At 57.1% G+C, this 22,590-nt stretch overlaps 3 protein-coding genes across 5 annotated transcripts; 2 read left to right on the forward strand and 1 right to left on the reverse strand.

Annotated features, from left to right (window-relative positions):
• The first annotated feature begins 128 nt into the window (after nt 1-128).
• Nucleotides 129-13,987, forward strand: USP5 (ubiquitin specific peptidase 5). 3 transcript variants are annotated; one of them, XM_055569305.1, is made up of 20 exons: nt 129-691; nt 3,434-3,559; nt 3,816-3,882; nt 4,109-4,242; nt 4,390-4,535; nt 4,806-4,990; nt 5,457-5,551; nt 6,345-6,538; nt 7,255-7,326; nt 7,592-7,679; nt 7,812-7,937; nt 8,795-8,948; nt 9,260-9,434; nt 10,068-10,156; nt 10,927-11,118; nt 11,619-11,762; nt 11,852-11,997; nt 12,212-12,365; nt 12,619-12,703; nt 13,325-13,987. In XM_055569305.1, exons 1-20 carry the CDS (start codon nt 581-583, stop codon nt 13,416-13,418), a joined length of 2,577 nt encoding a protein of 858 aa, XP_055425280.1. In that variant the 5' UTR covers nt 129-580; the 3' UTR covers nt 13,419-13,987. The 3 variants fall into 3 exon arrangements, with proteins under 3 accessions (XP_055425280.1, XP_055425303.1, XP_055425291.1); XM_055569328.1 differs by having other exon boundaries at nt 10,927-11,049; XM_055569316.1 differs by having other exon boundaries at nt 7,592-7,664.
• Nucleotides 13,988-14,887: 900 nt separating this feature from the next.
• Nucleotides 14,888-18,327, forward strand: TPI1 (triosephosphate isomerase 1). Its single transcript, XM_055569362.1, has 7 exons — nt 14,888-15,113; nt 16,240-16,363; nt 16,479-16,563; nt 16,642-16,774; nt 17,048-17,133; nt 17,518-17,605; nt 17,738-18,327. The coding sequence occupies exons 1-7, from the start codon at nt 14,888-14,890 to the stop codon at nt 17,854-17,856; spliced, it is 861 nt and encodes a 286-aa protein (XP_055425337.1). The 3' UTR covers nt 17,857-18,327.
• A 104-nt stretch (nt 18,328-18,431) lies between these two features.
• On the reverse strand, nt 18,432-20,887 carry SPSB2 (splA/ryanodine receptor domain and SOCS box containing 2). Its single transcript, XM_055569375.1, has 3 exons — nt 20,689-20,887; nt 19,775-20,522; nt 18,432-18,811 (listed from the first exon to the last, which is right to left on the reverse strand). Exons 2-3 carry the CDS (start codon nt 20,436-20,438, stop codon nt 18,684-18,686), a joined length of 792 nt encoding a protein of 263 aa, XP_055425350.1. The 5' UTR covers nt 20,439-20,522; nt 20,689-20,887; the 3' UTR covers nt 18,432-18,683.
• Nucleotides 20,888-22,590: the final 1,703 nt, after the last annotated feature.

Here is a 22,590-nt window from a genome sequence, read left to right on the forward strand (position 1 = left end):
GTACGCTATTATTTACATATCCTGCTGGAGACGGAATTACGAACATTTTTTTTCTAAGGCCAGAAAGATAGTAATCCTCATTGGTCGACGTAGTTAGCAATCACTCAACACTAGCCCTCTCGAACCCCGCCTCATTGGATAGCCCCTTTTCAAATACCAAGACTACAGCTGCCCTTTAATTTTCCCATTGGACAGGTGTCCCAGGAAAGTTTCCGGGATTGACTGGTTTAAACAACCATCAGTTTCTGCTCTTCAATAGAAGATACGCGAATGCATTGTAGGGTCCCAGAGTCTCGGCAGCAAAACTCCTGGGCCCACCTCGCTGCTCTACGTGCGCTTTGCCCTGGAGGAGTGGGATTGGCTCTTTCGACCATCGATTGCATTAGAAGCGCTTTTCATTGGCGATGGTCAAGAGGCGGGCAGAGGGCGGAGCACTAGCGGGCAGGCTCGGTCCAACTGCCAGTCTCGCGTGTCTTCCCTTCGGCGCATGCCCCTAACGAGTGGTGCTCATTGGACGGAAGGGTAGGGGGGACTAGAAGCGGTGAGAACCGCTGTGTGTGGAGGAGCTGGTGCCGGTGTCATGGCGGAGCTGAGTGAGGAGGCGCTGCTGTCAGTATTACCGACGATCCGGGTCCCCAAGGCTGGAGACCGGGTCCACAAAGACGAGTGCGCCTTCTCCTTCGACACACCGGTAAGCCCATTCCCCACGCCCGCAGCGAGCACGACTTCCATCTCCCTGGTCATTCTGCCGGGGCCTGCAAGGCTTGGGCCACCGCCTCCCTGCGGTGCACCATGGGACTTGTAGTCTTCCACGCTACTCCTGCCTTTGCTTTGAATTCGTGCGAGCTGTCGTCTGACTACCACTCCCGAAAGCCACCGCGCCCGCCCCACCCGCTCCTCGTCTCGTGGAGTACTGTGGGGATTGTAGTCGCTCACTCCCCTCATTGACGTTCTAAGCTAGAGGCTCCACCCAGTTGCCGGACTACATCTCCCACGTGGACCCCTGCGAAAGCCTGGGAGTTGGCCTTGCCTGTCGCGCATGGCTCTCCGGGTTTTGTAGTCTCGTGTGGGAGGGATGGGGCGACCCCCACCCCCCACTACCACCCCGCTGTTCTGAGCCCGGGTTGGGGGTAGTAGGGTGGGGACTGCAGTTCCCAGGTGCCTAGTAGCCTGGAAGTGGCCTTGAAGAAGGCTGGTTCTGAGAAAGGCTGAGTTATAGAGCCTCCACCCATGGTTAATATGGTCAGGGGGCGGGGAGGTGGGTCATTGGGTGGGGGGTTGAGGGGGCGGGGGAAGAGGAGAGGAAAGCTCTAGTCGTTTCTCCTTTGAGGTAAATCATGGCCTCAGCCCCCTTTCTTTCTCCCGTCCATCAGAGAGAGCAGAGGGAAACCTTTGAAAAGTATTCCCAGAGAGATGGTTTCTTTCGTGGGGGACACTAAGGCTTCTTTCCCATCCCACTCCCACTCCTGACTAGTTAGACAAAGCCACCACCCACACCGTGCTTCACGTTTGGCAGGCTCCACCCGGTACCTCCCTTCCTGCAGTTCTGCCTTCCTGTGACACCGTCAGGCAGACACAAGCCTCCAGCCAGGCCAGAGCCTGAACTGAGGGCAGCAGCTTGGCTGGGATCCGCCCCCCCCCACCCCCACCCCTCCCTCAAGCCGCTGTGGGCCCTGCCCAGGGTGTTCAGCCAGACCAACTCATGGCTGGGAAAACTGCAAGTCAGAGTGGAAAGGCTTCATTAATGCATCGCCAGTACTGAGTATAGCAGGGTGATCTAAGGCCCATTTCAGGGTCATCACTGTGATTTGTGGGTTGCTTGGTTTGCTAGGCTTTGATCTGGGCCTCAGACAACCATGCTGCTTCTCTGAAGTCTAGCTTTGGCAGAATGTAAAGAGGACAGCTGCTCAGAGCAGAACTTTGGGGTTCCCAGTCCTTGGTGGAATCAGCATCTTTTATTGGCAACAGAGGAGTTTAATCACTGCAGAGCTCCCACAGGCCTCCCAGTTTATCAAGTGCATGGATGGTGAAGCTCTGTCTTTCTCAGGAAGAAAAGATTTTTTTCCTTAATTATCAACAGATGGTAGAAGTCTCCCTTTCTATACTCCTGTCTCCTTAGTAATGGTTTGAATAATCCAAAAGGGGTTTTGATCTCATTATACTTTTCTTCTCTCTTCCCTGTCAAGAGGTCTCCATTGGTTGGCTTTGGTAACCAACTTCCGGCATATTTGATTATCTTTAAATTGGGTTCATGGTAGAAAGAGTTTATGTGACATCCCTGATGAGAAACGCTCTATTTGTTCATAAATTTTGTAACCCGCACAGTTCTCAGGAGTGGTACAGAGCGATCTATGGGATGGAGAACTGCCCTATTTTTAATTCCCAGCAGAGAATTTTTCAAGGCCACTGAGGCTTTAATTCCAGAAAGAACATGCCTTGTTGTTGCTTGGATCTGAGAGAAGACTCTGTAGTCTCCAGTTTCCTCCTCCCCCTTCTCCAGCACCCTTTTCACAAGAGCACTGGTAGACTTGCTCAGGTTGGGGAAAGCCCATGTCCCCTCCTCTGCTGTGATTTACAGTGGACACTTGTCTTTTCCCTGTTTTTTTCCTGGGCAGTGTGTATTCTGGCTGTCTCAGAAAGTGTTGCTAGATTGTTCCAGAAGGGGAATGGCTTTGAAATTGGAGGTTGATGGGACTTCTTGGAGATTTGGTTATTGGTGGTGGTGGGGGTGGGGGACGGGGTGGGAGAGGCATCCAGGTGGTGGCTGGAGAAGGCTGGGCTTCTTATCCTTGCCAGACGGGGTCCTGGTTCAGCTGTGAGCCCCAAGCAGCACATGGGTCCCTTGGAGCCAGCCTTTAGCAGGAAAGAGGAGATGAAACCAGTGTGGGCCAGGGTTTGATCACCTGGTAGAGTGAGGTGAAGGAAAGGTGTGATCTTGCTGGCAAGCCCAGGGGTTAGATGTCATTTTCAGATGCTAGTATCTCTTCTCCTCCAGTCTGGAAGGTTTGCTGAATCTTGATGGTCAGGTGGGGTTGGTCATGGTGTTCCTGGTTTAGGTTCAGTGTCTGACATGGAGTTCTTCCCAGGTCTGTAGTAGTTGATCCCAACTCACTCTGCATCTCAAGGCTCCAGGAAGATCAAGGGAGTTCTTTGCGTTGACTGGAGGGCTTCAAAGAAGGAAGAGGAGTGGTGACTGACAGGCATTGCTCAGCCCTGGTGTCCTTGTTGGCCGTTGCCAAAGTCACAGGAGGATGGGGAGACTCTTAGCCATGTACCAGGTCCTGAAAGGCTAATAGGTGACTTGTCAGAAGCCACACAGTGTTTGAGGACAGACCTTGCTTCCGGAAGCCACCCATTTCTAACCCCAGGTCTTGCCTTCCCCTGGCCAATCTTCATCCCGCCCATGTTTCTGCCCCTGCCTGTTGTCCTGCAGGAGTCTGAGGGTGGCCTCTACATCTGCATGAACACATTCCTGGGCTTTGGAAAACAGTATGTGGAGAGACATTTTAACAAGACTGGCCAGCGCGTCTACCTGCACCTCCGGCGGACCCGGCGCCCGGTAAGCAAGACCTGCTGCCCTCAGGCTCATCCTGCTGGGCCACCAGGTTGAATCTGTCTGTCCCGTCCTGACCTCCCAGGGGCCTCATTTCCGCCCCCCCACCTGCTTTTGCTGGGGCCATTAAAACTCAGCACGTGTGATTTTTTTTTAGCTCCCTTCTCATCTGAGATTAACCCACTCCATCCCCGTCCATCCATTGTCCGTTTATCCCTTCCCTGGTGCTGGGGCTGATCGTGCCCTTCCTGCCTCACTGTAGAAAGAGGAAGATGCGACCGCAGGCACTGGAGACCCTCCCCGCAAGAAACCCACCCGACTGGCCATCGGTGAGCGTCAGTGACATCCTGTTCTCTTCCCTGAGCTGGTCTTTCCTGCTCTCAGAGGTGCTAGGAAAGCCCTCAAAGGAGGGGCCTGGTCAGTGGCCCTGGGACCCTGGAGGGGGCAAGGTGAAGCACTGTATCAGAGGAGGGGAGTCCCCTTGTGGTCATCCTACTCGCACTCCCTCCCCCATTACCCCACCCCACCGCCCCAGCTCCTTTCTTGTCTTACCAGGTGTCGAAGGCGGGTTTGACCTCAACGAGGAGAAGTTTGAATACGATGAGGATGTAAAGATCGTCATTCTGCCGGATTACCTGGAAATAGCCCGGGATGGGCTAGGGGGACTGCCCGACATTGTCAGAGATCGGGTACAAATACCTTCCCACCCTACTGAAGATTCTCGGGCAGGCGGGGTCAGAGCAGCAGTGTGGTGGGCAAGCTCCAGGAAAGCTGAAGACTGAGGGGCGGGTGGGGCTGAGAACTGGGTCCCGCCTCTGACCCTCTGCTTCCCCCAGGTGACCAGCGCGGTGGAGGCCCTCCTATCAGCCGACTCAGCCTCCCGCAAGCAGGAGGTGCAGGCCTGGGATGGGGAAGTGCGACAGGTGTCTAAGCATGCCTTCAACCTCAAGCAGCTGGACAACCCTGCTCGGATCCCTCCCTGGTGAGGCCTGTCCCCGCCCCCCCAACCTTGGGGCGTGACCTGCAGAGCAGGGGCGAGTGGTCACCCTCCTGGGAGTCTGGAGGGAGAGAGGCTCAGGAGCAGAATAAGGAGGGAGACTCATGAGGAGCTGGACGCGGGGAGGGGATGTCCCAAGGAGAGGAGAGGAGAGAGGCCTTGGACCAGGGGAGAAGCTGCAGAGCCCCGTCTGCCCATCAACCACTCCCGTAAACCGCTGACCTGTACTCGGCTCGTTTTCTTCCCCGGGGTCAGTGGCTGGAAGTGCTCCAAGTGCGACATGCGGGAGAACCTGTGGCTCAACCTCACGGATGGCTCCATCCTGTGTGGCCGGCGCTACTTCGACGGCAGCGGGGGCAACAACCACGCTGTGGAGCACTTCCGGGAGACGGGCTACCCCCTGGCCGTCAAGCTGGGCACCATCACTCCCGACGGAGCTGGTACACCCCGCCCCCTCCACGTGGACATCACTGGGTCTGAACCACTACTCATTTCACATGACATGAACAAGGCATGAGTGCAGTCTCCTGATAAACAATGAAAATATTGCAGATAAAACAGAACTTTCAGATAGCCCCCCAAAACCCCAGTCCCCTTCCTAGTGGTGACCGTCATTCTCTTGTAAGTAAGAGAGTAAGTCTTCTTCCAAACTCACTTCACTCTTGAACCTCCTCCTGCTGCGTGGAGACACAACCAGTTCCAGCCCTCGCCCTGTTGATTGCATCTTCTCTGACAGCCAATCCAAGAAGGGCTCAAGGCCTCACTGACGCTTGAGGGAGCCAGGAGCGTTGCCCTCTGGGCTCGTCCAGCTGTCCCACCAAGCCTCTCAGGGCAGGGGGTGGGCTCGGTGGTTGGGTGGGGCCTGAACTGCCCTCCCCCTGACTCTGCTCCTGCCTCCCACACTAGATGTGTACTCATACGACGAGGACGACATGGTCCTGGATCCCAATCTGGCCGAGCACCTGTCCCACTTTGGTATCGACATGCTGAAGATGCAGAAGGTGAGACCGCCCTCCGCTCAGATTCTCTCATCCCTGCCTGTCAGGCCCGCCCTCCTTGCCCAAGGCTGAGGGTGAGGCGACAAGGTGGGGAGAGATGCCACAGTAACCCCAGTTCCCAGGATTCGTGGGCTGCCTGTGAAAAGCCTTGTAGAATCATTTCATCATTCAGCAACTATTACTGAGCACCTGCTGTGTGCTGGTCACTCTGAATGAGGCAGGGGTGGTCCTTGGCTTGTAGGCTTCTACCAGATGAGACGCAGGCGTCCATTGTCTGCTTGTGCGGGTCAGGGAATGACCATGACTGTGCGCAGTTTCTAGCAGGGGTCGCCGGGCCCAGGGGACGGAGGAAGCGATGCTGGGGTGGGGATCTGAGTGAGAAGGGGTGGCTTCAGGGTGGAGGAACATTTCAGCTAGGGGATGTCATGTTCATTTCATCCCCTCATGTGGGCGGAGGCCTGCTGCCTGATGGGCCCCTGGACGGTTGGTTGCCTGTGGCCTTCCGGAACTTGCACTGGGGGATGCCCAATGGGCCTTCCATGTCTGGGTCCATAATTCAGCACGTTCCAGGCTCTCTCCAGCTGGCTCTCATCCTAGACTATGTTTTAGAACATAAAAGACACAGGTCTGGGGCTTCCCTGGTGGTCTAGTGGCTAAAAGCCTGTGCTTCCAGTGCAGAGGGCCTGGGTTCAATCCCAGGTCAGGAAAGTAGATTCCACATGCCCCAACTAAGACCTGGCGCAGCCAAATTAAAAAGAAAAAAAGACGCAGGTCTGAAGTGCCTCCTCCCGCGCAGACGGACAAGACGATGACGGAGCTGGAGATAGACATGAACCAGCGCATCGGTGAGTGGGAGCTGATCCAGGAGTCAGCGGTGCCGCTCAAGCCGCTGTCCGGGCCCGGCTACACTGGCATCCGCAACCTGGGCAACAGCTGCTACCTCAACTCGGTGGTCCAGGTGCTCTTCAGCATCCCCGACTTCCAGAGGAAGTGAGTCCTCCTTACCCCCGCCGCCAGCCCCCGCCCCCAGGCCCTCTCTCCGCAGCCAGCCCCCTGGCTCTGTGCCCTGACCCCCAGCTCTCTCCTAGCGGCCAGTCTCTGGGCGCCCACCTCTGGTGCCCTCAGGACCTCTGTTCTAGCTCAGTCTTGGTTCTTGGTACATGCCGGGGAGCAGGTTGTGAAGTTGCTTATACACGAGCCCACTGGTGGGGCCAGATGCTCAGTCCCAGGGCTCTTCCAGGCCTCCTGATGGGCTCAAGGGCCAACAGGTGCTCTTTATTTTGGGCCAGTGACATCAGATGAGCATCTCATGGGGGAGAGGGGAGGGCTGGGACATGGAGACAGAAGAAAGGCAAGTTAGGGTTGGGGAAGTGAGCATCCTGTCTAAATAGAAGGCCTGAGACACACGTGAAAATTTAGAACATACTGACACGTTCTATTCAAAGAATATGAACTGTATTTATCCTTCTGAGTGTCTTCTCCCATCCCGTAGCTCCGTCTCGGGGCAGAGGCTTGTGTACCCTGCATGCTGACCAGTTTGGAAAGGGGAGGGAAGACGGGTTGCTGGAAAGACATGGACTCCAAGTGTCAAACACATGTCTCCCCACTCTGGAGGGACCTGTTCCCTGAACTGGTAGATGACCGCTCCTTTCCCTTTTCCTCTGGGCCTGGCCACAGCCCCTTCAGTGATCCTTCCCTTGGCTCAGGTACGTGGATAAGCTGGAAAAGATCTTCCAGAATGCCCCAACGGACCCCACCCAGGACTTCAGCACCCAGGTGTACGTAGTCGGGCCTGTGTGCCCTCTTTCCTCTCCATGACCCCCTGAAGGGAGCAACAGTGTAGCCTCTGGCCAGCTAGACACTTTCCGATGGCTGTCTTGCAAGCGTGCTGTCTGCCTTGAGTTGGGTTCCCATGGAATCTAAGGTGGTTCACATTTAAGAGAGTTGCCTAAGGGGGTTTGAGCAGGGGTTCAGTTGGGGAGGTAAGGGGTAGATTGGTGGTGTCAGACGGAAGCTAAATGGTTCTCTTGGGTGATGCCACAGGGCCAAGCTGGGCCACGGGCTGCTCTCGGGGGAGTATTCCAAGCCAGCACCAGAGTCGGGCGATGGGGAGCAGGTAACAGAGCAGAAGGTGGGTCTGGACCTCCGTCCCTCTCAGGCTCTGGAATGGTGGGGAAACTGAGATCCATCTGGGAGGCGTCTAAAGAAGGCCTCTTGGTGGCCTCTCAGGCCCCGGCTGAATGGCTGCCCCAACTCTGCCTAGGAAGTCCAAGATGGCATTGCCCCTCGGATGTTCAAGGCCCTCATTGGCAAGGGTCACCCCGAGTTCTCCACCAACCGGCAGCAGGATGCCCAAGAGTTCTTCCTGCACCTTATCAACATGGTGGAGGTGAGGACAGGGAAGATGGGGCGATCTTCACTCTCCTCCTGTCTACCTGCACTTTAGTTCACTCCCTCCCTTCTTCCTGCTGCTCACTCGTTCCTCCTCCTCTGTCAGCCCTAGCCCAGCCCCACCCCAGTGACCCCGAGCACTGAGCCTTTCCTGAAAGTGGTGTTTGCACCTGAGGACACTTGTTATGCTCGCAGCCTGATGAAGGGTGCTCCCAAAGAAAATGATAGGCGAGCATTTGGTGCTTAGAAAGAAAGCACAGGGGACTTCCCTGGTGGTCCAGTGGTTAAGACTTTGCCTTCCAGCACAGGGGGGTGCAGGATCAATCCCTGGTCGGGAACCCAGGATCCTCCAGGCCAAGAAACCCAAAACAACCGATATTATAACAAATTCAATAAGTAATTTTTTTTTTTAATATTTATTGACTTGGCTGTGCTGGTCTTAGTTTTGGCACACGGGATCTTTGATCTTTCATTGTGGCATGTGAACTCTTATTAGTTTCCACAAGTGGCATCCAGTTCCCCGACCAGGGATCGAACCTGGGCCCCCTGCATTGGGAGGGTGGAGTCTTAGCCACTGGACCACCAGGGAAGTCCCCAGTAAAGACTTTTTAAAAAAGGAGGTCCACATTAAAAAAAGAAAGTACAGGCACTTTCCCACGCAGTCCTGCAGTGCCAGGATGGGCCGGAACTGACAGGTTGATGAGGGAAGATTTCTGCTCTGCTCTTCTGTCCCTGCACCTCTTTGTGCTCCTCTCCCTTCCACTCCCCTCTCTCCGTGACCCCCCAGTGACTCTTGTAGGCCCCCACCCCAGTGCTTGGTTGTCCAGACCTCCCCACCCTGACTCTTCCCCATAGAGGAATTGCCGGAGCTCCGAAAATCCTAATGAAGTGTTCCGCTTCCTGGTGGAGGAAAAGATCAAGTGCCTGGCCACAGAGAAGGTGAAGTACACCCAGCGAGTGGACTACATCATGCAGCTGCCTGTGCCCATGGACGCGGCCCTGAACAAAGGTGGGTGCCCTGCTACCCGCCCAGGGCCTGGGGTCTGAAGCCTGGCAGTGATGGGGCTTGGGTGCCTTTCAGGAGCAGAGCCCGCAGTATCCCTGCTTGCCGACCAGGCGGGGGTGTGGGATTGACCTTGCGTGCAGCTGGTCAGCTGAGCTGTGCTGAGAAAGAGGCCAGGTCACAGGCAGACGTGTGTCTGGTGGGTTTGGGGAGGCAGAGGAGCTGAGATAGCCGTGGACTCAGAGGGAGTAGGCCAAGGCTGAGGGGGGATGTGGCTCGGCTCCTCTGAAGGGTCCACCCACTGCTTCTGTCACCAGAGGAGCTTCTGGAGTATGAGGAGAAGAAGCGGCAAGCTGAAGAGGAGAAGCTGCCTCTGCCTGAGCTGGTTCGGGCCCAGGTGCCCTTTAGCTCCTGCCTGGAGGCCTACGGCGCCCCCGAGCAGGTGGACGACTTCTGGAGCACGGCCCTGCAGGCCAAGTCAGTCGCCGTCAAGTAAGTCCTATGGGTCCCGGCCTCCGTGAGGGTCATCCCCGAGATGCTGTCAGCCTGTTTTGTATTCTCTCATCCCTTTGTGGTCAGAACTCAGGCTTCCATGATTTGGAAGGTAACATGAGGCAGGTAACCTGGGGCCTGAGGGGAACTGAGAGGCCCTGGCAGGAGTGGACTTGGATAACTGCTAAATGTTACCTTGACCTGCCCCTGCCAGTCTTTGTCTCTCTTGGGATGGATGGGGTCACTTTTCAGGAAGCCTCTGTCTGCTCACTTCCCCAGTGCTGGCAGAGCATGGGCACTTAGGAACAGTTGTGGACAGAACTGAGATTTTTAGCACATAGTCTTACTTTTTGCTCACCCGTCACTGGCATGAACTTGAGATCTGAGAGAGTGCTTTGGTCTCCGAGATTTCAGCCACCTGCCCCTTTGCTGTTCCTGCCCCTAAGACCCGCCCCATTCCCCTACTTCCTACCTTCTGCTGCCATTCATCTGCAGACACTCTGATGCCTGTTCAGGGCAGGAAAGAAACATGAAATTATCTTCAGGGTGGTTAGTTCTATGTATGAGAGGCTGGACACAGGTGGGGCTTTTAGGACAGCGTCTCTGGGTACCAGGCCATTCTCTCTTCTCTAGGACCACACGATTTGCCTCATTCCCCGACTACCTGGTCATCCAGATCAAGAAGTTCACCTTCGGCTTGGACTGGGTGCCCAAGAAACTGGGTATGGTGGCCGGGACGAGCAAGGGAGGTTAAGCAGAAAATGGTAGAAAAAGAAGGGGCCTTGACATGTAAACTAGTGCTTCTTCAGCTTTCCTCTGAAAGGGGAAACATTATTAAGACTTCTTTGATTTAAAAAAAAATTTTAACTACCTTTTTTAATTGAAGTATCATTGACTTACAACATGGTGTTACTGCTGTAGAGCAAAGCTGTTCAGTTATATTAAATACATATACTTTTTTAATTTTTTGGTTGATTTATCATAGGATATTGAGTACAGCGTGCTGTGCTATACATAGGACGCTGTTGTTTAAGACTTCTTTGATTTTATAGCTATGGCTTACACAAGGAAAAGTGGTTTTCATAGTTTTACTTTTATACAGTTGGTAAGATGTTTTCATTTTGATAATCTTGAAACAGTTTGTTTTTACGGGTCTCATAGGCCCCTGATGACTGCCAATCCCAGATCTAGCTTCATTTCCTAGAGAAGTTGAGCCCCACGGAAGTACAGAATCGTTCTGTGGCACAGTCAGAGACCCCTCTCTGGCTCGTGGCTCATTGGTGGTAGATCTAAGACTGGAATCCTGTTCACTTACCCCCACACCCCCACCCAGCCTGTGGTTATTTTTATCACACAGCAGTGGGTCCTGCTCTGCACATCATCTTATTACAGAGCAAGATGGGGGTAGGGGCCTGAGATTCCTAGAGTGCTCTTCCCAGGAGGGCTTCGGGGATCTGCCGAGGTGACCTTTGTCCTACCGTACGCTTTCTAGATGTGTCCATCGAGATGCCCGAGGAGCTAGACATCTCCCAGCTGAGGGGCACAGGGCTGCAGCCTGGAGAGGAGGAGCTGCCCGACATTGCCCCACCCCTGGTCACTCCGGATGAGCCCAAAGGTAGCCTTGGTTTCTATGGCAACGAAGACGAAGACTCCTTCTGCTCCCCTCACTTCTCCTCTCCGACATGTTAGTGACTCTTTTTCCTGCCTGTCTCTTTCCCTTGCTGATGGGGGTCTTCTCTGCCTGCCACCCCTTGACCCTGTCCTTCGTGCTCCTCCTGTCCTCCCTTTCAAATTGTCTCTGCCCCCTTGATGGACGTGAGGATTGAGAGAGCACCCCAGCCACTGTTCTCTGTGTGGGTGGAGCAGCGCTGGCTAATTGCCTCTGCCCGTGTAACCTCGTGATCTGGGGGCCGGGGCGGGGGCTCCAGCTCATACTCCAGAAACAGCCTGTTGTGGGAGAATGAACAGGGAAGGGGCTCCCTGGGGCGCCTCTGGCCTCAGTTCTGTAGACCTTGAGGATAGTGCTGGCCCCACAGGAGGCTGTGTTGCCATTTTAGTTCTGGAATAAGGTGCCAGGCCGTGGAGGAAAAAACGCATGGAACGTGTGGTTGGGAGAGGGCTGGGGGGAGGGGCAGGGAGTGGCCCAAGGAGTCAGGCCCCTGTGCCCATGCTTCTCCCCCGCAGCGCCCATGTTGGATGAGTCGGTCATCATCCAGCTAGTGGAGATGGGCTTCCCCATGGACGCCTGCCGCAAAGCCGTCTACTACACCGGCAACAGCGGGGCCGAGGCCGCCATGAACTGGGTCATGTCACACATGGACGACCCGGGTAGGCAGGGCTGGGGAGCTGGAGCCGGGGAGGGGGTGGCGGGCAGGGCCAGCATCTCCCCCAAACACTTGAACCGCTTCCATCCCCAGATTTTGCAAACCCCCTCATCCTGCCTGGCTCCAGCGGGCCTGGCTCCACGAGTGCAGCCGCTGACCCCCCGCCGGAGGACTGTGTGACCACCATCGTCTCCATGGGCTTCTCCCGGGACCAGGCCCTGAAAGCCCTGCGGGCCACGGTATGGGTGCCCCCCAGCTGAGGACGGGTCCGCTGGGAAGATGGGGGCGGGGGTGAGGTTCCACCCCTCAGGAGCAAGTGAGGACTACCCCTGTGGTTTGGCCAGTCTGGGGCTCCACCCTTGAATGGCTGTGATGAAGGAGCAGAGGCCTTTGCTGGGGTTTCTCAACCCTGACCTTACTTTTTAAAAAAGTAACACTTCCCTCCTCCCCAAGAACAACGGTTTAGAACGGGCTGTGGACTGGATCTTCAGTCACATCGATGACCTGGACGCAGAAGCTGCCATGGACATCTCAGAGGGCCGCTCGGCTGCCGACTCCATCTCCGAGTCCATACCAGTGGGACCTAAAGTCCGGGATGGTCCTGGAAGTGAGTGTCGCGGGGAGAATCTAGCCAATCTGCTCCCCTAGGTCTTCACTGCCAGGCGGCTCTGCTTCCCTCAAGAGGGTGCAGCGTTAGAAGTTTCTTTCCATGGACGTGACTCCTGAAGCTGGGGTCCTGGGAGGCTGAGATAGACTTGGGCCCAGCCTGTCTGCCGTCCCTGAAATCCCACCCTGGTCATGAGCTGCTGGACACATCCCCCTCCCTCACTGTCTGCTCTGCTCTCTCTCCCCTTCCCCAGAGTATCAGCTCTTTGCCTTCATTAGTCACATGGGCACCTCGACCATGTGTGGTCACTACGTCTGCCATATCAAGAAGGAAGGCAGGTGAGGAGCCAGCACGTGCCTTCTGAATGGGGGAGGGGGTGGAGGGAATGGGTAGGGGCATCCTGGAAGACCCTAGAATATTTGTGGGGTGTGGGTAGGAACATAAGGGACTGCCTGGTGCAGGCCACAATTCACCAGAAATTGATGGAAAGCCTGAGGGCAGAGATGGGCAAATTAGGGCTCCAGGGCTGAATTGGGCCACTCACTTTTATAAATAGTTTTAACGACCACGGCCACATTCATTTATGTATCATCTTTGGCTATTTTCACACTGCTGCAGGCAAATTGCATAGCTGCATAGACCAGGTGGCCTGCAAACCTGAAATATTTCCTGTCTGGCCTTGACAAAGCTTGCTGACCTCTACCGTAAAGGAATAGGTGGGGGTGGGCTGTAAAGACAGCACAGGGGTCTGAAGACAGAGTAGAAACGACCCTGTGAGATGGGACACTCCCTTCAGACAGGAGGCAGCTGGGCTGAGACTGGGGGCCCAGGCAGAGAAGGTTGCGAGGCTTTGCCCCCGAAGGCAAAGGACACACGAGGGTCGAGTCCAGGGACCACATCAGAGAGACACACTAGAGGATGCCTGGGTCGTTCACCCTTCTCCCCACCCCCTTCCTCAGGTGGGTGATCTACAACGACCAGAAAGTGTGTGCCTCTGAGAAGCCGCCCAAGGACCTAGGCTACATCTACTTCTACCAGAGAGTGGCCAGCTAAGAGCCTGCCCTGAGGGCACCCGGGGGACGGACCGCCCAGCATGAGGAATGGGGCTGAGGGATGGACACCTCCCTGCTCGGTACCCCTTTTCTTTTCGTCCCCAGCAGCAGGGAAGAAGCTAGAGGCCAGGAGAGAATGGCCAGGCAAAGCGTGGGGTGGGGGGGGCTCTGGGGAGACCTTGGGAATGGAGTCGGAGGGGGCGGGAGGGGCCTGCCGCCTGTCTGTGAGGAGACTGTTGCTTCCCTGCCCTTAACCCCACAGCGCTCTGCTTCTGTGATCCCGCCTGCCCGGTGTGGAGCGGGCTTGTTCGTGTGTGTGCGTGGGTGTGGGTGGGCGTGTGTGTGTGGCGTGGGTGTAGCTTTGTGCCGCCTCCTCCACCGAGGGGGCTTCTGTGCCTCCCCTCCCCCTTTGTGTGTGCTCCCTGTGTGGCAGGGCCAGGAGGGATGTGAGGCAAATGGGGAGCCAGGCCCCCCCTTGCCCTCCTGCCTCAGTCTTTGCCCCACTTTGTCTCTCCCTGTCCTCTGGAAAATGCCAAAATACAGGATGTGAATAAAAGTTACGTGGCTCAAGCGTGTCCTGTTTAATATCTGCGGGGAGACTGTCTTTCCTGGGTTAGCAGAAGGGTCAGGTTTTGAGAACCGCGGGCCCTGCTCCTCTGTGCTGCTCTGCGCCCCCTCCCCACCCCACTGCCAGGCAATTCTATACTTTTTACTGCTCTTGGGAAATTGGGGGCTGAGTGAGGTGCTCACGGGGGCAGGAGAGGGAGGCTGAGGGGTGGGGGCTGTCATGCAGGGAAGTAGAGGAAGGTCATGTGAGAGGGGGCGCAAATGGGTTCTTCTTGAGTGTCCCCAGGCGCCCAGTGGAGAGCCCTGGGCACCAGGCCTTGCAGTCCCTTGTCAGGCCCTGGCCGCTGGAGTAAAAAGTGAGGTACTCCTGGGGGCAGGGCAGACCTCTGAACTGCCTCTTTAGTAGCTGCACGGTGTCCAGCCCACGTGGGTCGTCCCTCCGCCTGTGAACCCTGTTACTTGCCCAGTTAACTGTGGGGCTGGGCTGGCCCTGGGTAGGTCAAAGGTGCCTGCTCAGCAGTCAGGGATGTGGCCGCTCCGATGCGGGCAGGGGGGGTTCCTTTTCCCAGAGTTGGAAAGATGCCCCTCACGGCTCTGAGGCCAAGCCTGGGAGTGGAGTGGAGTGTCCAGGCCTTGGGGATCCTTCAAGTCCTCTGCGGGGCGGGGGACTGCAGCCGTGAAGCGGAGGTTCCCCGGAGCGCGGGGCGCACAGTTCGCGCCTTCTCCCCAGTCAGGCATTTCAAGCTGAAAGCGACCCAAGCGAGCCCGCGACGGCCGTGGAACGTTGCTACAAGGGGGTAACGTCAGATCCTCGCAACGCGGGTGGCGGGCGGGATCGGGGGGCAGGGCTGCGGCGGGCGGCGGGCGGGGCCGGGGGCAGGGCTCCCGTGGGCCAGGCCAGCCATGGATGAGGACGTAGAGGGGGCGGGTTTCTGCATCTCCGCGCTCTATATAAGCGGCCAGTGGAAGCGGGGGCGCGCTGCTCCTGACCTTCAGCGTGCCTGCTCCTCGGCCATGGCGCCCTCCAGGAAGTTCTTCGTTGGGGGGAACTGGAAGATGAACGGGAGGAAGAACAATCTGGGGGAACTCATCAACACTCTGAACGCGGCCAAGGTGCCGGCCGACACCGGTGAGCCCTGGCCAGGGAGGGCCAGGGTGGGCGGTCGGGCGTGGTCGCCCTCTCCGGAACTCTCAGCCTGGGTCCGCGTGGCCCTGCGTGCAGGGCTGGGGTCCAGGGCTGTCGGGATCTGGGCCTGAGCTCCGTGGCCGCTGAACCGGGGGTGTTTCGGCGGGGAAAGGCGGGGCCGCATCTCACGGTACCCCCTGGCTGTGGGTCGTGGGGAGGATGGTGGCCCCGGGGCGCAGACGGGGCCTGCACCGGCCGGGACTGAAAGGTGAGCCCAGCCCCTGCGGGCGATCGGGAGAAGCGGGCGGCTGCCCGGTGCGTTGGGGGTGGAGGCTGCCTGCCGGCTCCGGCTGCCCCCTGGGCGCCGGCTCCGTGCGCCGCCGCACGTAGCCCGCCGGAGACTCCTCCCCGCGCCTCGCCGGGGCCGCAGAGCTCCCCTACCGAGCCGGGTCGGCCTCCTGAGCTATCGCTCCGATCCAGACCGCTCGGCGGCCTGTAGGACTCCGGCCTTCCGCGGAAAGGGGCAGAGCCATTTGGAAATGAGGCGCGCTCCTACCGTTTTCTCCAGCCTAAAAACGGGAAAGCGCAAGGCCTCTAGGAACTGGTCGACTCGCTGCCACCCACGGCCTGCGTCCTTGTCCCCTTACCCACCTAAGTCACAGAACCTCGGAGCTGATCAAGAGGCATCCCCTTGTGGTTTATTCTCCCAAAGACCCTAGTACAAATCCCAGGAGTTGGCTCCTTCTGCTTTTGCTGAAAATCCTGGCCTGGCCTAGGGGAGGTGGGGATGGGCTATTTTAGAAGGGAGGCGGGGTTGGCCCCCAGAGAATGCTGAGTCTAAGAGGTGCCCAGGCCCAGAATAGCCTGGGGAAATCAGAGCCACAGCTGCTAAAGAGCAGAGGGCAGGGCAAGGGCCATGGCCTCTTAGGGGTACCTGGGAGGCTCAAAGACTTGGGTACAGGCCCAGTTGGGCTGCAAAGTGGACAGAGATGATCGTGCTGGGGTGAAAAAGGGCAAAAGCAGAACTAAGAAAGTGGTGAAGGCGAGGGGACTCTGGAGCACGGGATGGGGTCTGGGGAATGAAGATTTCCCTGTGATCTCATCCCGTCTGTCACCATCTCATCCTCAGAGGTGGTTTGCGCACCCCCCACCGCCTACATTGACTTCGCCCGGCAGAAGCTAGATCCCAAGATTGCCGTGGCTGCGCAGAACTGTTACAAAGTGGCCAATGGGGCCTTTACGGGGGAGATCAGGTAAGATGCTAGTGGCAGAGGGGTGGGAGGGGGACCCCCAGCCCTCACTGTCCTCATGGAGGGGACAGCGACAGGGTGGGCTCCCTGCTGAACCACGGCTTTTCTCTTCCTTTAGCCCTGGCATGATCAAAGATCTTGGAGCCACGTGGGTAGTCCTGGGGCACTCCGAGAGAAGGCATGTCTTTGGGGAGTCAGATGAGGTTAGTAACGGGGCGGGGGGAGGAGATGAGGGCTGGCTTGTTCCTAGACGGGTGCTCACCAAGTCCGTTCCTCAACAGCTGATTGGGCAGAAAGTGGCCCATGCCCTGGCAGAGGGACTTGGAGTGATTGCCTGCATTGGGGAGAAGTTAGATGAGAGGGAAGCTGGCATCACTGAGAAGGTCGTTTTCGAGCAAACCAAGGTCATCGCAGGTATCTCTGGAAAAGGGGCCTTTGAGCCCAGGGCTATGAGACACAGAGGGTGGGGTCGGACGCCCTGCAGCCTGAGCCTATCTGGTGCTGATGCAGGAAAGGGGAGGGTGGGAATCCTGTATCCTTCCTATTACTTCTACTCCTGCCTCTAATGTCACTTTCCTATAATAGCCACCAGGGGGCAGTAGGCCACCAGCACTCTCATTCTCTGGGAAACAACTGGTTATGTTCTTCCTTGTTTTCACCCTGCCACCTGTGATCTCTGTCCCATAGATAACGTGAAGGATTGGAGCAAGGTTGTCTTGGCCTATGAGCCTGTGTGGGCCATTGGTACTGGCAAGACGGCAACACCCCAACAGGTAACCAAGCCCAGGAGCCCTGTCCTCATCCTCCCCTGTCTTGGTAGAAATGGATGACCACAGAGACCACCTGGGCCAACCCCTCATTTAAAAGACAGGAGAGGGACTTCCCTGGAGGTTAAGCCTCCACCGCAGGGGGCACTGGTTTGACCCTAGTCAGGGAACTAAGATCTTGAATGCTACATGTCAATCCTGCATGCTACACGTCAAGACTAAATAAATAGTAAGAGAAAAGAGAGTTACTTGTCCCGGGATACCCATTCCAGGGCCTGGGTGGGATCGAAGCCCCAGGGTTCTTGCCCGCAAACCACATTGCCTGTCTCCACTGGAGCCCAGGGTTTTTTCCCCAGTGAGTGAAGGTCTTAGTCTGGCTTCTTGTTCTAGGCCCAGGAAGTACACGAAAAGCTCCGGGGATGGCTTAAGTCCAACGTCTCTGATGCAGTGGCTCAGAGCGCCCGCATCATTTATGGGGGTAAGTGGGTTTGGCTCCAGCCTGAGGTGGGGTGGGCTGAGAACCAGACCGAGCCCTCCTTCAACCTGGAGGTCGGTGTGGAGTACCCCCATCTCATCGCTGACCACTCCCTGCTCTTGTCTCCCTTCCCAGGTTCTGTGACGGGGGCAACCTGCAAGGAGCTGGCAAGCCAGCCTGATGTGGATGGCTTCCTTGTGGGCGGTGCTTCCCTCAAGCCTGAGTTCGTTGACATCATCAATGCCAAACAATAAGCCCTGTCTATCTCCACTACCCTTCCTGCCGAGCCAGGGACTAGGTAGCTCAGAAGGCCCAGTAACTGTACTGCCCCCTGACCTCCACACACGCTTCTCGTGGTGTCGCCTGACCCCTCTCATGGCCGAATCCAAAGTACCTCTTCCTTTACCGTTTACACCCTACCTTGTCATGGTTGGGACCAGAACAATCCCGCCTCCACTTACTGTACCCGTTGGAACTAAACCTGTCACCAAGGTGGCTGCTTCTTGGCTGAGAGGTGGGAGGGTGGTTTGCTCGTGGGTCCCCTCAGTCCCCAGTGAAGACAGGAGAGAACTGGTCCTGTCCCGTCTCCCGCCATGAGGCCAAGGGCTGAGAGAAAGCCCTGTCCTCAGCTGAGGCCAGGGCGCTGCTCCCTCCCACGGTGCCAACGCCTGTGTGTGTTGCGTCTGCACAGTCCCGCGTGTGGGGGAATAAACACCTGGCACTGAGCCCTGTGGTTGTTCTTCACTGAACTTGCCCCCATCATCTCTTTGCCTTTCTTGAGGCAGCTGGGGGACCCTTGTGCCCCAAAATACCACAGACCAGTTTCTACAGCAGCACATCTCTTATAATTTTTACTTGCAAAAATGTCTTGCGTACCAGGCTGCCACAGCCTTGACTAACAGCTCTGTCCCTTCCACCCTCTGGGTGGTGGCTCTGGAGCGGTGGCACTCAGACCTGAGGTGGGGGTGGGGGTGGGACACAGCCTTGCCTGCCCGCAGCCTCCCTGGTGGTAGGTAGCCAGCAGTGCCTCCTGCCCCTGAGGGGCGAGTCAAGGCCCCAGGGCCACGTGTGGTTCCCCCAGTCACTGGTAGAGCAGGTAGCGCTTCAGGGCAGGGGGCAGGGGCAGGGCGGAAACGAGGCCTAGCCGGGTGTCCCCCAGGGCGTGGCGCAGGCTCAGGCGGCTCAGGTGCAGAAGGGAGTGTGGTTCCGCTGGGGAAGAGAAGGAGGGAAGGTGAGTATGGGTGCAACCTCCAGCCAGAAGTCCTCAAACCACGGGGTCCTGCCCAGCTTCCCTCTGTTCTCTGGCTGCAAGTCCACTCCCACCATGGTTGAGCGGGAGGCCTAAGGTGCCCTGAAGTTCTGCATCTGCTCTGGGGGAGGCATCTCAGATCTCACACATCCCCAGTCAGAGCTGGGGTGAAGCCCTAAGGCCCTCTAAACAAGGGGCCAAGGGGGCTCTGACAGTGGGGCTGGCCCAGGCTTTGAATCCAGAGAGGCCTTGGCACTGGGGCTGGTGAAAAAGACAGGCCGCCTTTACTCTACAATGGTTCCCATGGGCTACAGTGGGGAGAGGCAGCCACCCTCCGCTGAAGACTTTGCAACTGCAGAAAGACCTGGCTCCCTGGTTCCCCAAGGAGGCCTCTGCCCGCAGCCCCACCTCGAGGCCTGCCTCCTTCACTGCTCTCCTTCCAGGTGCCCCAGCCTCAATGGCTCCTTCCTGGGGTTTGGTGGAAGAAGGAAGTAGGTATGTGTCACAGAGTCAGAGCCCAGAGAGCCGGGTACACGCCCTGGGCGCCTGGCACCGCAGGTCCTCTTCCTCCTGGAGTTGGACTCCTAGCTCAGGGCAGATTTAACCCTTTGCACCTCTTGTTCCAGGGGCTGAGCTCTCCTGGGAAGCCCTAATCCCTGGGGTGTGTCCCTCTGTTCTGAGGACTCACCACCTACTAGCAAGTTGCTTTCCCAACTTTTACTTACTTTTACCTCTAGGACTGTTAGGAAGATGAACTTAGGTAACAGCTGTTAAGTCCCTTACCCAATCCTGGCACTGAACTGAGTAGGAGAACAAGTCAGATGATGGCCCATTCCCTCTGTGGTTGTAAGGCGCTGAGCATCCATCCCAAACCACAGCCACCAGGGACCGAACACTCGCCCTACACCCGTCCCAGGCCTCACCTCTCCTTTCGCCCAGATAGTTGATGCGGACCTGGCACTGGCCCCAGACCGCGCTTACTGCTGGATAGAGGGTCCTGCCCTTCAGTCCGCGGAAGGCCGGCCCCAGGTAGGTGCCCCCGACAGCGTAGCCCAGAGTTCCCTCCTCCATGTCCAGTACCACCAGCAGCCTCTCTGGCACCTCCAGCGGCTCACCCTGAGGTCCAGGTGGATACTGGGGGGCCCCAGGCCCCTTGCTCTGATGGTACAGTTTCCCCCGCCCAATGTCCCAGCCCCACGACTCGCTGTTGCTACCCAGCAGCGCCGCATAGTGGTCAGCCTGCAGCGGGGCGCGGGCTGTGGCCACGCCCACCACGGCGTGGGTGCCCCTCTGTTCCCGGGGCCAGCTGATCTCCCAGGCGTGCAGGCCCCTCGAGTAGCCCCTCTTCCCCCGGGCCCCATCAGTGCTCTGGGCCACGGGCCGCCGCTCAAAGCACAAGCCCCCTTCCTTGACCTCGATGTTCTCCGAGCAGTCCTTGGGGTTCCAGCCGTGGCGCCTCTGGGCCCCCAGGTCAGGAGGGGGAGCAGACAGCAGCTCCTCCAAGCCCTCGGGACGAGACCTGTCAGGGTACAGCGCCTGTGGGGTGGAGGGGTCGCTGCTGCCCCCTGCCAAGGCCGTCTGGCCCATGGAGATGAGGAGCTGGGCGATTCCCCGATAGAGGTTTGCTGCGGCGTCTCTCTTCTGAAAGTTGAGCTCCGGGTCGGGATCGACCTAGCGAGGATTTGGGAGAGAAGAGGGTGTGAACCGAGGGATCCTGGCGGGGACTCGTCACTCAGGTTTGCATCCATCCTTGTCCCCAAGTTTGCTCACCGCTCCTCTCCTCCCTTTTCGCTCCCCTCAAAGCTCCTAGGCCCATCATTACCCTGCCCTCACCCACCTGTCCGGGCCTCTCGAGACTCGCGAGTTCGCCGCCTTTGAACCTACCCAGGGACCGTCCCCTTCACCCGCTCCGTGCCCCTGTCACCGCCCCCGAACCTCGCCCGTCTTCGCGTGCCCGGAGGTCGCCGGCCCTCCGGAGGAGCTGAGCCGAAAGTTACCGAAGCGCGCAGGGGGCAGAACCCCGGCCGCTTCCGCCTCCGGCCCCGCCCCCAGGCCGCGCCCCCAGGCCCCGCCCATAAAGCCCTCTGGGGCGGTTAACCCTCTCGCTGCTGCGCCAGGTCGAGTCGCGCCCCGAGGCCACGACCCCGGTGGGGGCCCTAGAGGGTAGTTAACACTTGGCTGAGGCGGGGGCCGTCGGGGCCTCGTGGTGCGTAAAGGCCACTCACGGGCAGTTAACCTCTGGGCAATGTGCAGGTCGCCCCCGAGGCGATCTGCCCGGCGCTTAACCCATTCTTGGCCACTAGGGAGTCCGCCTCCAGCCGCCCAAGCTCAGAATTAACCCTTTCATGGTATCGTCGCTTTGAGGTCCCTGGAGGTCTGTTCTTCAAAAACTTTGAGTCGCCTGGGCAACCAGCTCATGAGCCCCACAGGATACGGGACACGAGGTCAAGGAAGGACCTCCATTGTGGTGCCGTCTATTTCCGAGTGCTGCTGATTCTAGGTCATGTTACTGGGCTGATCTTTTTCTGACCTGGGGTGTGAGTCAGCCGGCTGTAAGCCTGGGGCTCTGAAATCTGAGTTTCTGGCTCTGCGCGGCAGGTGTCCGAGGTCTGCATGCATCACCCTACACATGAATCCATTGCTGAGCTAGTGGCCTCATCTGGTAGTGCAGTGGTTAAGACCTTGCTTGTGCGTGAAGCTACTGCACTAATTAGCTCTGTGACCTTGGAGAGGCTGCCAAACTTCTCCAGAGCTGTTTTCTCTTATGTGATATGGGAATAATGATGGTGCTTACTTCACAGGGTTGAGATAATCCAGGCAAAGTCTGCTAGTAGTATGCACTCAACTAAGCATAGCTATTTCTGTTTCCATAACATTTACTAAAGGCCCATTTTATCTTTTTAAAAGTATTTATTTGACTGCATCAGGCCTTAGATGCATTATGAGAAATCTTTCACTGCAGAGCACAGATTCTCTAGTTGCATCGCATGGGCTTAGTTGCTCTGAGACATGTGGGATATTAGTTCCCTAACTAGGGATCGGACTTGCGTCCCTTGCATTGCAAGGCGGATTCTTAACCACTGGGCAACCAGGGAAGTCCCAAGTGCCCATTTTATAGAGATGCAATATCCGTGGCTCAGCAGTAAATAATTTCTCAATGAGGGAAATGCCGATCTGATCCCTGAATTGGGAAGATTCCCTGCAGGAGGAAATGACAACCCACTCCAGTATTCTTGCCAGGAAAATCCCCATGGACAGAGGCATCTGGAGGGCTACAGTCCATGGGATCATAAAGAGTTGGAGACAGCTGAGCGACTTAGCACAATATAAGATAGTGGCAATACCTTCTGTGGAGCCAGGCTGACTGGATGTGAATGCCTGAAGGCTTTTAGGCAGGGGACCTTGGGCCAACACTAACTTCCTCATGCCTGTTTCTCTGTCTGTAAAATGGAGATACTATTGGTTTATCTACTGCATAAGCTCTAGTGAGGATCCGGTGAGATTATTCAGTAAAGCACTTAGAACAATTTCTGGTTCAAATTTAATCATGTGTGCTGAGCACTAAGGACTAAGCAGTGAATCCTCAAGGAAGTTACAAGAACATTTATAAAACAGTTTATCATGTGTTAGATAAAATTCTGGGTATCTAGAAGGTACTAGGGGAGTAACAAGGATAGGACTGCTAACCAGGGATCAAGCAGTTTAGAAAGGAAAGTGTCCTGGAGGAGATGACAGTGGA

The sequence above is a fragment of the Bubalus kerabau genome, chromosome 1 (assembly GCF_029407905.1).
Source record: "Bubalus kerabau isolate K-KA32 ecotype Philippines breed swamp buffalo chromosome 1, PCC_UOA_SB_1v2, whole genome shotgun sequence".
Lineage (NCBI taxonomy): Eukaryota > Metazoa > Chordata > Mammalia > Artiodactyla > Bovidae > Bubalus > Bubalus kerabau.